This window comes from Stenella coeruleoalba (assembly GCF_951394435.1).
Source record: "Stenella coeruleoalba genome assembly, chromosome: 3".
In the NCBI taxonomy this organism is placed as follows: Eukaryota; Metazoa; Chordata; class Mammalia; order Artiodactyla; family Delphinidae; genus Stenella; species Stenella coeruleoalba.
Genome location: NC_137148.1, coordinates 148,762,342 through 148,777,178, shown reverse-complemented (window position 1 = coordinate 148,777,178; position 14,837 = coordinate 148,762,342). Strand labels below are relative to the sequence as shown.

The window sequence follows — 14,837 nt, the reverse complement described above, 5'->3', positions numbered from 1 at the left end:
AAATTCACAAATCAGGTATACACAGCTGCTAAGTAAATCAACTGCCTACAATATTCAGGTAGAAATTCCATGCCTGTCAGGAAGAAATAATTTTGTGGCACAATTGTGCAACTATTCTGCTTCCTGTTGTTAAATTGAATGCAAAGAGAATCTTGCATATTTTTATGACAGCTATGAATCAGGTGGCATTGCTTCCACTCCCTTAAAGTCAGCAAATAACATATTCCAGGATTATATAACAGGATTAAAGAAAGTCTTAAGACCTTCACAGACAACTCACCATTGTATTTACTCCATAATCAAAAGGGCTTTCATTATGCAGATTATTAGCATATAGGGCTGTCCTAGTAGCTGTCAGGAAATGAAACAGCAAGTCACCTCTCTACAGAATTTTATAATATAGAAGGAAAAAACAGAAAAATAATAAGTGACACTATCAAAAGGTACAATATATTATTAATTTGGACATGGTGCATGAACAAAACGGATCTCTATAAATGTTCTGGACCTCCTTCTACTTTTTCACACGGTAGGGAGGTCCCTAATATTTGACACTGACAAACTGCTGACAAAATCTGAAAACCTTACTACTTGAATTTATTCAGATTTTATTTCTGAATGGAAAATATTTTTGTCTGTCCACATGGTAATATCTATACTTACTAAGCTGTACACAGTACTTAGTGTGAAAATGTACAAGATCACACTCAAAAGCACTCACTAATTTGCTACCTGACTGCTGCTTGTTTTTTGATTTGGTATTTCTAAGTGTTAACTGTCACATATAGTTTATTCCTTTACCAATCCCTGCCCTGAATGTGAGTCTAACAAAATCAAGTTACAACAGCCATAAAGTACGTGAGCCTTAATACAGTTGTAAAGGAAAAAAAAAAAGTTAATGAGCTAAAAGCACCTTTGAAAGAAATCGTTAGGCTCTTCAACCTTCTAATAACATAAAAAGTTTACTGTCATTTTCCCCTCTGCCCCCCTTTACCCTCATCTCTCACCCAGGTAAAAGCAGAGTTGAAACAATGTTTTAAGATACCTACTCAGTTTTCCTGGGCTCAAGACTCTCTGTGCTCAATGTTCAGGATTAAGATAAGGGACTGCTTGAGTAATTATGGGCCCCCATCACCGATGACATACGATAAATTCCCCCTTTGTGACAACTGCTCGCATGATTTTCGGAACAAATAAGAACAAGGGTCAATATTCTATCACAAACACATGGAGGGCAGAGGACAGAGGATCACTACTTTGTACTTACCAGTACATATTATATAAAAAAATCAGGCAGATGAGGATCTGGCCAAGGCACAGGAGCATTTAGTATGAACCAAGTTGGTTTCACTTCAGAGCCTAGAGTAAGGAAGACTTCAATCCAAGGCTACGAGCACATCCGTGTTCACAAACATCACATTTTGTCCTCCCAGGCATTGCCCTTTCCCCTCCTCCCCTTGAAAAATTTAAAACAAAATAAAACAAAACAACAGCAATCCTCAACGTGGAAAAGTATAGTCACACAGTTTGAAACTGACACCTCTGTAAACTCTGCCTGCACTGTGCTGTGAGGAATCAGAAAAATCCTGACCAACAGTAAACCGAAAAGGAGACAGTGGGTCCGAATTACGAATACACCCTGCACCAGTAATACACAGAAAATCATGCCCCACCACTTTGCCCCCTTCTTCCTCACAAAGGAAGTTACCTCAACACAGAAGCCCAGGTCCCATCCTACGGCACAACTAAGTCAAGCAAAAGAGAAAGAATGTTTAGGATGTTCCATTTCAGCAGTCAGGAAAGGGAGAGTGGGGAAGGAGAGGAAACCACCTCACTTCTAATAGCCACACGCGAAGTTCAACTGTAGCCACGTTTATGAACTGTATTCTTTGCTGTGTGCCTTACTCCATTACTCATGAAGCTTCTAGGCGTAAGGCAATTTTCTGCTCCCCAGAGACTGCAGCCACTCCCCTGCTATGCTGCTTTGAATTACTTGGTATCACCCAAGCAGAGCAAGAAAGAACCAGCCGAGTTCAGGAAGGCTCCAGCCAGGTTTGCAGGGCTGCTGCCTGGAAGACTCTGAATCTTCAACACTTGTAATATTTAAAGATCCCCCAATTCACCAGAAGACATTTGATACCACATAATGGTAATTTGTTAAGAAGGAGAAATTTGATTATGAATCCAAGTAAAATTTAGCCGTTTTGCTTTATCCGTGTCTTCCTTATGGTACTTTGTATCATGGCCCATTAAATATCCCTTGAAGAAAAACATCCATCTAATCCTTTAAAAAGGTGACTGGGGAGTAGGGTGCAGAGCAGTGCATAGTTGTCTCTCCTCAAATTGCCACAGGCAAACTGATTTAAATAGGAAAAGGTTAAATACTGTAAGAGATTACATCTCCCCACAACTATTTCAAATAAATCATTTAAATAATATTACAGCAACAGAACTTATTCGGTAAAAGTCCCTTTCATTTTTTAGAACTGTATTTACTCTGAAACTCAGATTTATAACTGAATGATATTAAATTTAGTCCTATTGTCAGCAATTCTCATGGAAGGTTTCCAGAGCTATCTCAGTGTACACAAAGTCAGTATACAATATCTGTTCAAAACATCTGTATCGGTATACAACATCTGTTCTTGAAAATACTGAGCTAAGTGACTGCAATTTGGAGTATAGGAATATTAAAACAATTGTGGATCGAAGGAAAATTTAAGGTTTTCTGGTTATTATTTATGATATCTTTTTAAAGCAGCACTAACTTTATTCCTTCCCCTACTGTAAAGATATAGAATTTAAATAATTATCCCAACAGTCACTCTCTCCCACAGTGACATAAAAAATCTTATAGAAAATTAACAAAACTGGCTTTGTGTACTAAACTTTCAACTGAGTTTCATGATTTTCTTCTAGAGATTATTATAAATGGTTCTGCTTAGCAGCAAAGAAAAGAGGCACAGATGGAATCATCACTTGCCCACTCGCTGAAGCATTTGTTTCAAACAAATTCACAGCCATGAAAAATAGTTTGGAGAGGGCCCCTAATTTAATGTGTAGATAAGGAAAAAAAAATCTCAGAAGTATTTTAAAATGCAAGGTCACAGTACCTTCAGCAGTCTGGAATTAAATGCATAGCATTTTTGGAGTAGGTCCAGCTCTTAAAATAAGTTCTTATTAAATTAATGCATGAGGCAAGTGAGGCAGTAAGGTCTAACACACTCCCACTACTTACTTGACTGACATATGCAATAGGTTTCTCGGGCACAACGGGAATATGTAAAAGACTGGCACTTTAAACAACTTGCATTTCTGAATGCAATCATCATTGCCCACATGCAAATTAAGTATTTAAAATGCCTGAAACTCAGAGGGACTGGGGTAGATATGCTGAGCTTCCCCTTCCAAAAACTGGAAGCAAGATACTTCCTATAACAATATGAAGAGTGGAAGACTCTAATTTCACAGTATTCTGAGGAAAAATAAAATGATATTCTGATTCATAATTTAGTTAATTAATATCTGAAGAACTATATAATGTTTTGACAATTTACAGATTGCCTTTGTTCTCTCAGTAATTTTGCTGTCTCATTTGGCTTTCTAGTGAAATGAAGCAAACTGGATATTAAATTGTTTTCATATATATGATTTAAAACACTCAACCACTACTATGAAACTCTGAATTGTTCTACTCTGACATCTGATAATTTTCAAATACTCGTTTTTGTCTCTTTATTCCAGTGCTGTCTCCCTCTGCTTCCATTCCATGAACTACTGCTTCTTGGTTTATACATATATTCCTTTATTCCCTTCACATACAGGAAAGAAAATTTAAGAAGTCTCCTTAATTTTTAGAGGTTTCTCCTACTGTACACTGAATGTAATACCACTTCATGAATCTTTATTTCACTGTGTCCAAACTATGCTTCATAAGGGCTGAAAACAGATGCACTCGCACGTGTTTTTAATCGATTTCATGCTGCTCCATTTCTAAACAATAAGTAGCAATTTCACAGGCAGGAAAAAACATAAATAACAGTAAGATACAATACTTCCCAAATAATCATCTCAGCATCTACAATAGTAAAAGATTTTCCTGTCCAGGTGAAGAAAATACTTGATAAGCCTAATAATTATAGTAGCAATGCACAAGCTGCCATCTCAGAGATCAAAATTCAAAAATTAGTCTACAGAGCAGGCTCTTAGCTCGTAAGACTGGGTGTGCAGTGAGGAAAATGAAATTGTTCTCTGGGGAAGAAGTGCTACAGACTGTCACTGGTGTTAGTTATGGAGAAGGCAGTACATAATTTCGTGGATAAAAATACTACATACAGACATGCCAGCTGATCAGTGAAAGGACATGGAGATAAGGCAGAGGGAGGACCCTTTTCTTCTCCAAGAAGTAAACCTCTGTACATGGAGAAAATGACAGTAGCCTTAAAATTCTTATAAAAACTATTTTTAAATGAACTGTAAATATATATATATATAAATTATGAAATGAAGGCTATTTATTTGCACATTTCTTTAAAAAAAAAGGTTGCTAAACAAGCCAACTGGAATCAACAGCATATTCATAAAAGATAAACTCAAAAATTATATTTGAAAGTTCCTAGGCATATTAACATCTTGTCTGTTGATGGCAAAAATAAAATAAAATTTTAAACCCACTTCATTAAGGGAGATTTTTTTCTTTTTTCCCAAAAGGAAAAGGCAAATTCAATTTGGGGTTTCTTTTTTTTTAATTTAAATAAATAATACAGCCTTAACGACTTCATTCAATTGACAGGTCTTGTATCAATTTTAGGCTTCATTATTTAAACACATACACACAAACGACATATCTATGAGGAATTGCAAATGAAAATAAAAATAAATGAAAACAACAACAATAATAAATAAATGAAGTCATTCATAATATATTTTATAGTTATTTTTAAGATAAAACTAACCCAAATATAAAACCTGCCTCCATATGATAGTTTTTTAAAAACAATTTTCAAATTAATTTTTTGAAAGGCATATTATTCTATACTAGTCTCATAGAAATAATGCCCATTTTCTGTTTTATCTGTTTCTAAGGAAGCAGAGCACATGAAGAGGCTATTTATTCATTTTCAAAATGGACAGGCAGTTTTATATACTTACTTTAAAAGGACAATGTGTTAGATTTTTTAAAGATATTCAGCTTTTATTATCACCTTTAAACAAAATTTCACAATAGAACCACTGTTAAAATCAAACACAGTTTTCCTAAAATAGCTATCTAAATCAGAGGCGAGTTTGACAAGAAATAAAGTATTCCCCTGAGCAAAACTGCATTGCGATAGACTACAATGGTATAAAGTTCATCATCTTGGTTTAAAAAAAAAAAAAATCAAGCATAACTGCAGTCTGGCATTTTAGGACCATGAACTCATCTGTGAATTCCTTACTTCTCTTAGAAGGAAAAAATACACAAAGTTCATTTAATATGCTTAAGTCTCCTTGGCACTCATACTGAAACCGGTTTTCTCATTTGATAAGCATGAAAACAGAACTTAATAGATGTTTAGTAATACTCGATACCATTTATTGAGTGTCTTCTCAATGAACTGGCAGTATGCTGTATTTTATAGACACATGATATCATTTAATCCTCATAACTACCACAAGACTATAGTGGCAGAATGGCAATTTATTTTTTTATTTTTTTTTTATGGTACGCGGGCCTCTCACTGTTGTGGCCTTTCCTGTTGCGGAGCACAGGCTCCGGACGTGCAGGCTCAGTGGCCATGGCTCACGGGCCCAGCCGCTCCGCGGCACGTGGGATCCTCCCGGACCGGGGCACGAACCCGCGTCCCCTGCATCGGCAGGCAGACTCTCAACCACTGCGCCACCAGGGGAGACCCAGAATGGCAATTTAAATCCAGGTCTATGTGACTGCAAGACCCATGGTCTTTCCATCATGCCACACTTCCTCTTTTATGTCATAATTTCACAAAACATTTGTGTTCCCACGTTAGGTCAATCAGTTAATTTTTTGTCACCAGACTTAACTTTTAATTAACTTTACAGAATCAGCCTAAAGAAACCTAATTTAGGTAAAAAGTGGTAAGAATAAATTTAAAAGGGAATATAGAATAAAGGCAGAAGTTTACACAATGAGCCACTTAGCAAACTAGAAGAAAAAATAAACCTGAGTTGTCCTCACTGTATCCGATAAACCAAGGAAATGTTGTTAATCCTATTAGAATAATGTGTGCAAACTCTTACATAAATACTAGTTAGAAGCTTACTTCTTAGAAGCATCACATAATAAAGTGTTTATACTGCTGCCATTTGTAAACTGTTTTCTCTGATAAAAGACATAGGTACTTATCATGAAAATGAGTTCTAATTATTATCCCTATTATCTAGTACATAAGAGAAGAGGCTCTCAAAAAAAAAAAGTTGCTGAGGAAATCAATTAAGGAAAAAAAGTGTCCTTTAGAAACTTTTTCTGTACTTAACTTTTAATTCTGAAACAATCATAGATTCACATCAAGTTACAAAGAGTAGTACAGAGAGATTCTGTGTACCCTTTTTCCAGTGTTCTCAACTGGGAACATCTTACATAACTATAGTACAAAACCAGGAAAGTGAGACTGTATAATTCACAGACTACTCAGATTTCTCCTTTAGCTACTTTATTTTGAAGTGTGCAGTTTTTCTGGTGCTAGACAGGGCCTTAGACTCTCCTAATTTTTCTGATGGGAAAACAAAGGTTCGAAGAGGCTGAAGGACTAGCCAAAGTCAGAATGCTAAGAAGTGACCAAAAAAAAAGCCAATTCTGAGAGACCTCTTTCCTCAGAAACAAAGTATGCAATCAGATTACAGGCCATCAGAATTCCCTGAGGAATTCAGTCAAGCCCTTCAAAATAATCCCACTTCAAAGTTAGTTCATCAGATGGACACATTTTTTCACATATTATTTTTCATTTCTCCAGACCTCAAAAAAATTCCTCATAAAAAAATTTATTGTTATAGGTTTGCTGAAAAATAGTTTTACTGCATCAGTAATATGATAAACCAAACTCAAAGGAAAACTAGGCCAAGCTGGTTACCACTTGAAGTCACAGGCTCTTTGCCACCTTTGATCCCAGCACAAAGCTGTGTTGGCACAAAGCAGGCTCAGAAACATTGGATGAATGAATGAATGAATGAATGAGCGAACAAACAAACAACTTGTGACAGGACCAAATATATCAAACAACCCAAATGTCTTTAAAAAATAAATAAATAAACTCTTCAGTCTAGTAAAACGAGATGTTTTGCAGAAAAATATTTTATTTTGTGGGGTAGTTTTCACAAAATCAGAGCTAGAATGGCCCTTAGAGAACATCTAATCTGCTCATTCTCAACTCTGGCTACACAGGAACATCACGTGAGACACTAAAAAATATCATAAGCCCCACCCCACACTTGGGATGGGGTCCAGGCACCTGTATTTTTAAAGCTCCCCATTATTAAGTCCCTTACCATAAGAGTGGTTCTAAGTCCCCTATTAAAGATGAAGGAATTGAGGCCTAGTCAAACTGCAATATCTTATTCAGGGTAAAAGAATTGAGACCAGAATCCAAGTGGGAATAGCACTATTTTTTTTTAACATAATACAGAAAAAGTATTTCAAGAACTACAAAGCTTCATTTTAACTTTGAAACTGTTGGCCATTTTAAAAAACATGAAACTAGGCCAAAAAATCTATCAACATTTGAACTCTTCCTAGTGTATAGGCACTGTCATTGGTGAACAGACATAAAGGTTTTGCGGCACTTAGCAGGTTTTGCCTGAGAGATAAAAAAAAAAAAAATTAGGAGTATGGTTCCCATCTTTCCAGTTAACTGCCCTCCCTTAGCAATAACTCTTGTAGGTAGTTCCCTTAATTGGTATTGTGAAGGGCTTACAGCGGATGTGCATAAAATGTTTGTTTTTGAACAAAAAGAGGTACATGTATAAAATTGATGGAACTGACTGGATATAAAATATGAATCTATAATATTTGCCATATTGCTCATCATGTTACACAGATAATACACATTTTAAACTATTTACTAAAATCAAATAGTTACATTTGGAAAATTACCTTTAATCGAATCATTTTCAGCTCTCATTATGTCAATGAGTGAACTCTCCAGTGAGTGCATGTCAAAAGTCCTGGGACGATCCTGTAAACACAAACAGCCACAAACCACTTTTAAGACAGCATTTAATTATAAAAGAGGATAATAAGCTGTATTTGATGGGACACATCAAAAAGTGGCAATTTTCCTCCCTCTCTGTATAAGGCACATTATTACTACATTTTATTTTTAACACTTCCAAAACACCAAAACCACAAAAGTTAGGTACCCAGGGCTCAGCAAAGATTGATTTGATTTCTAATAATAATTTCAATAAAAGCATAACTTTCATGAACAAAGCAAAAACAAACTAATTTTCATATGATTAAGAATATTAAATAAATGTAAAAATAGAATTCATAATCTTTCTCTGTCACTTAAGATTGCAGTCCTGTGGCAAAGCTTCCCAAACTTGCTCCAGCAGTAATCTACTAAGGTGGCATCTACATGTGCTATTCAGAATAGCTATATTTACTTATAAGCCAAGATCTGAAAATAATCATCAAATGTCTGTAAGACCACTAAGTGGTCTTACAAAGTATTCTTGTGCAAGTATGTGCAAAGTATTCTTGATTTTTCTGCCATTAAAGGAAAGACAGGGTGTGGAGAACACTGCTGGTCTAAACCCCGGCTTAACGAAATGCACTTCATGAGTGGGTGAGGAATCTGAAAATATACAACCACCCCAACTGCTGGGGCATTCTTCAGGACAAAAAGTACTAGAGATAACTAAAATTAAAGTTTAACTTGACAGTGAAAAGCAGATGAAAAAGTTTTCAAGTTAAATACTGAAGGAGAAGAAGTAATACATGTTTCTGACCCACCTTAAGAATAAATAAACACATTAACACATATAAAGACCACAGCAAGGGTATTAAAGAAAAGGAGGTTTCCAAAGCCCTCTTTATTACATTTTCTCTCTCATTACTTTTTTTTTTTTTTGGCGGTACGCGGGCCTCTCACTGTTGTGGCCTCTCCCATTGCAGAGCACAGGCTCCGGGCGTGCACGCTCAGCGGCCATGGCTCACGGGCCCAGCCGCTCCGTGGCATGTGGGATCTTCCCGGACCGGGGCATGAACCCAGGTCCCCTGCATCGGCAGGCGGACTCTCAACCACTGCACCACCAGGGAAGCCCTCTCTCATTACTTTTTAACTCAAAGCTTTGGCTTTTTAAAAGGATTCGCCTCATTTTATCCCTTATTTTTTTTTCCACGCTTGTTGGGATCTCACTTTTCCACCTTCCAGCTTCTCTAGAACTTTAAGGTTGATAGGGCAAAAGTAGTCCTTTTGATCATCCTGACATTTCTCCTTTGGCCTTCCATAACACTACTCACCCTGTACTATTATTATCCTTCCATGAAATAGGGACCACCCCACCTGACCCCACCCACCACACAGATATCCAGTAATATTCACTGAATTGTTTTAGGATACAAACTTTTTTTTTTACTTCTGCAACCTGAGGGGTCCAAGGGCAGTTACACTGGGATATAATCCATATTTAAAGTAGAGAGCATTACAGGTTTTTTTCCCCGGGGTGGTGGGGGATGAAGATGGGAGGGGAGCAGATGCCTTAACATGCTCTTCGGCTCCAAACTGGTATGGCTCTTCCAGAATATCTTTCCCACTTTTCCTCCTGATCCTTTCCTCATTGTCCTCATCTTCTCAATACGGTCCATAGAGAGGCAGGAGGACAGGTGGCCAGAACGAGAATTTCTTAGGTTAGTGTTCACAAAAAGGAAAAACTCTTCTGTTTTTATCCTTCCTCATCTCAAGCCCTGAATTAAATCAAAACTTTATTGCACATTCTTTCGGAAGCCAAGTGGATTTGAGGCATAACTGGAGAAACAAGTTAAGACAAAATTCCGCTATCTCTTTCTGCAGTAGCTGGATTTGTCCTCCCTCCAACAATCTATGCACCACACTCAAAATCAGGCCAGCCACTATCTCTTCTCCACAACAAAACCAGTCTTGGAGACACTAATGCTCAGTGTCTGTTCCCTTGCCTATGTTCTCTGTCAGTTTCCCAAGGGTAGGAAGTATGTCTTACATCAAAAGTTCCCAATGTTTGTAACTCCCAAAGGGTGATGGGTGTGCCAAGATATCATCTCCTCAACCCACAGGACTGCCCAGAGGGCCTGATGTGGCAGGAACTCCCTGGCAGATGATTTCTATTTCTATATTATCATTTTCCATGTGTGCCATGATGTGAAACAGGTTGAGAAGCCTTGTTCCACATATCTGTATCACTGTGCCTCACACAGGGCCTGGCAGCTTAGAAAGCCTGCATTATGTTTCCTCAATTGAGCAATGAATGAATTCCTTCAAGTAATTTATTTTAAATGTTGGAAATAATTCTTTTCTCCTATTTCCTTATCTTGAGGTTTGTTTTTATACATCCCCTTTCCGGCTATAGAGTTGTAGGGGGTTTTCTGGGTCAAAATGTAATGGTGGTGGGGAGAGATGAAAGAGGAGACCTCAGCCTTTTTTTTTTTTTTTAATGCAACTAAAGTAGTTAGCAACCTGTGAACTTCCAGAACTTGCATTTTGCCAATCACTGAATGACAAGAGCACCCAAGAGAATCAGTCGATAAAGAATATTATGCAGTGTTTTTGTTTGTTTTATGACAGCTGTTTCCATCCAGTAAGTAAAGAAGCCTCCTTTTCACCTACAATTTAGCGAAGCCACTTCATACCGCCCCCCACAGCCTATCGCCTAGAATATAAAGATTTTTGCTAAAATAACCACTGACTTCTAATTGGTACATTAAAACTAAAATCCTAAATGAATATTTAAATTTTCAGTAATGCTTTGTGGGATTAAAAAACAAACAAACAAAAAGCCCTCTATCCTTTTTACACTTACACTAGCTTTCCTTTCATTCATCACGGTTTAATACAAGGATGATAAATAAATACCAATATACAAACTCTGATCAACTGGGACTGACTCTCAGATGCAATGTGTTGAGAAGAATTTTCAGGCTCTGAATGGAATTAGAAGAAAACAGTGTCTCAACAGACACTTGTAAGTGCAAGATACAGACCCAATGGCACAAGCACCACATTTTTGCCAACCCTGGTCTAATATGTACTCCTCCCCACGATCCAACCTTATTCGCAATTACAATTATTATAAACTACTTTACATTTGTATAACACTTTGTTTCTTATGATGCTATGGTAATTCAGAGTTTCAAGCCACATATTTTGTCAAGTAAACATTCTGTTCTCAGAGAGGGTCCAAAGTTTATCATTCTTGATTTCTCCCTCACTGACTTTTTTCTGTCTATTTTAAGTATCTAATTTTACAAAAAGGACCAAAATGTAAATGTCTGTGTCATTAAGAAGTAGGTGGAGGGGTACAGACACAAATAAACCCAAGGAATAAGAACAGCACAAACAATGTTGGTTTTCCTGCCCAAGAACCAAAGTGACAAGTCAAGAGTGCTTTGATTTCTATATTTCATCCTTTGATTTTTCCTTTCTGGCTTGCTAATTGAGCCAAATATCAAAACCACTTACCTGTTTTCTAGAATCCATTTCCCAGAAAGTAAACTAACTATAAAATAGAAACCTTGTTAAGTGACAGCTCTTCTTGATTGAACTTGAGCTGATGATCAAAATATGAACATCAGCCTAAATCAGTGGAACCGAGCATTAGGCACTAGGAAGCCTGCAGTGTCATGTGAGCTTGGCATTTTCATCCTCTAGACCCTTTTCCTGATCCGAAAAAGGAAAGAGTTTGATTAGATCTCTAATATTCCTTTCCCACAAACAAAATACACTTGTATTCTAGCTTTCCGATATCCTAAGATAGTCTGTGCTCTTTCAAGATTTGCAGTTTAAATTATGATGAGTATGGAAGGAATCAAAGATGTGAACAAGAATGACTGATCAAAGTTTATCACTTCTTGCCCACAAAAAGGTGGGGGGGGGGGTCAATGACTGATTAATAAGAAAATGAACTTTTATAGTCTTAAAAGGACAGTCACTGCGTTTTCATTATGCTAAACATAATGCAAAATAAGAAGCATTTTCCAAAAAACTTACTTAAAACAATTTATTGAAGGGGGATGTCCTGATTTCCAATAAAAGTTCAAAGACTCTATTGTAAAACAAAAAATCACTCATCTGCTTCAACCCACTGCTGCCAGTTTCTCTTGGCAGACTACAGAAATAAAAAGCAGAAAAGCAGAGCTACCCTTTACTGAGCATCTACTGAGTACCTGACATTATTCTAGGTACTTTTTAAATACTGTCTTAATTAATGTTCAAACCTCCTTTTAAGTTAGATTGTATTATTCTTTTTTTTTTTTTTTTTTTTTTTTTTTTTGCAGTACGCGGGCCTCTCACTGTCGTGGCCTCTTCCGTTGCAGAGCACAGGCTCCAGATGCACAGGCTCAGCGGCCATGCCTCAAGGGCCCAGCTGCTCCACGGCACGTGGGATCTTCACGGACCGGGGCACGAACCCATGTCCCCTGCATTGGCAGGCGGACTCTCAACCACTGCGCCACCGGGGAAGCCCTATTATTCTCATTTTAATGACAAAAACTAAGACTAGAGAAAATCCACAGTTTACTGCACAGACAGGTTACTGCCTAGTTCAGCAGCTTAGTCAGGATGCAAGCCCAAGTTTCACTCCAAAGCAAATGGGCTGCCTTGGGTAAAGTAATGGTCATGGCAGTCAAAAGACCACATTAGTTAAGATATATATTAGAATAAATGAGATACTCTGTCTGCCATAAGGGTCCTAGGGGCAGGAATGTGCTGGCTAGTACCTGGCAAACAGCAGGCACTCAAATATGACTCAATAAATGAAAGAAAGAACAAAAATTATGTATAAGAGTAATATAGGATAATATCGGAGATACTAAAAACATAAGAAGAGATAAAGAAGCTTTATCTTCCTTCTTCCTGTTGAGATGACAGATAGATGTGGTCCACAAATTAAAGACCTAACACAAATGCATCTCTAGGTTAACTACGGCCAACCACAGGAGCAGAAGTGGTAGTAATAGCAATAATAATAGTACCAGCAGCTAACGTTTAACAAGCTCTAATGCTTTACATGCATATTCTCATTTATTCCTCACAAAAATCCTATACAATTAAGTGTTAAGTTATTATTCCATTTCACAGATGAAAAAAGTGAAGTTTAGCATGATTAAGTAACTTTACCAACATCAGGTAATGGAGAAGGCAGAATTTGAACCCAGGCCTTCTGACTCTAGAACATGTGAGCTTAATAATCATGAATGAAAATAAAAGACCATCAATTATTTTCAAGGCTCAGCAAAGCAAACTTGATTACAATGTGTAGACCTCTTTTTATTCTGTAAAAATTAATTGTATTTAATATATTGAGTTGTAACTTGTTGGTTTCAGTTTCTGTCATCTCTACTTCACAGGACAATTTCTAAAGGAAAAACCACACAAGCCACTATGAAAATCAAAGTTGATAAAAATAACCTTCTGACAAAACAAATTAGTATTTCAAACAGCAGGACCTGTCCTTTTAATATACACCTGAATAATCCTGACTGCCACAGCAAAATAGGAAGGCCTACGTAAGCAAAGAACTGATGACACGTCTTTTTATAACATCCCAGAGTAGCCACAAGAAGGACGTGAACCTGTTGGGTCTATTACAATCAGGATGAACAACCAGATTGCAATTATGCCACAAACCAAAATTATCATTTTTGTAGCTTTTAAAAAAAAATCCAGATGGATAATGTAAGCCAGTGTTTCTCATACTTAAGAGTATATCAGAATCATCTGGAGGTCCTGTCAAAACAGACTACCGGGTCAACCCGCCAAGTTTCTCATTCAGTAGGTCTGGGTAGGGTCCAAGAATTCACATTTCTAACAAGTTTCTAAGTGAAGACAGGGACCACACTTTGAGAACCACTGAGTTAAGCAATTCCATTCCACAGGTTAACTTCATTAGATACTTGGGGGTGTGAGTTGTAGCTTACATTCTGTTGACAGCTGTGATGCAGTCCAGCTTAAATATTCTACATCAACCATTCTAAGGTTTCCTTATGAAGAGAAAGGGCTTTGCTCTCAAAACCCAAATCAAAGCCCTCTCTTCCAAGCTCTAAGATGCATAAATTGGAAAAAAAATTACAATTCAGTTCAGTTTCAACAGAACAACCGCCTTGACCACTCCACTAATTGTTCCTGTCTTCTTATACTTGAGTTAGTATGTTTTAGCATTACTAGACCTGGTCTAAAACACAAAATGTACTTAATTGAACGTGCCCACATTATTAAGAACCAAAGCCAAAATTCAGCTACTCCCTTTACTCATTGCCTTCCTATAAAGACATACATTACTGTGAGCATCACTTCTCAGACTGCTAGGTATCTGTATCAGCTTATGGAAGTTTCTCTTTCCGGCTTAAACTTTCCCTGGTGAAGAAGGGAAAGGAAAATATTTTGGTTTGAAAGGCAAAGTCTATGCCAGTGTATAGCTGCCAAAATAAATAGGAAGTCTGAGATGCCAGCACAGCCCATAATTAATCAAAGGTAACTCTGGGAGTTTTAATCCAAAATTTGCCAAAATGTAAATATTTTTCTTGGATTAAGTATTTAAGGCCACAGATACCAAAGCTTGGCAATATAGTCAGCTTTCAAGATTCCACTACCAGATGACCCTTCCATCCCTGTGCAGGCACAAGTCTCTTT

At 37.2% G+C, this 14,837-nt stretch overlaps 1 protein-coding gene across 4 annotated transcripts in view; it reads right to left on the bottom strand.

The window, feature by feature from the left end:
* The window catches only part of CPEB4 (cytoplasmic polyadenylation element binding protein 4), a 60,657-nt gene that overhangs the window by 32,859 nt on the left and 12,961 nt on the right, over positions 1 to 14,837 (bottom strand). For 2 of the 4 annotated variants that reach the window (XM_079915356.1, XM_079915357.1), the window contains exon 2: positions 8,108 to 8,189. In XM_079915356.1, coding sequence (XP_079771482.1) covers positions 8,108 to 8,189 — 82 coding nt within the window. Of the gene's footprint in view, positions 1 to 1,267; positions 3,163 to 8,107; positions 8,190 to 14,837 lie in introns of those variants that run through there. The other 2 variants (XM_079915358.1, XM_079915359.1) reach the window with 2 other exon arrangements.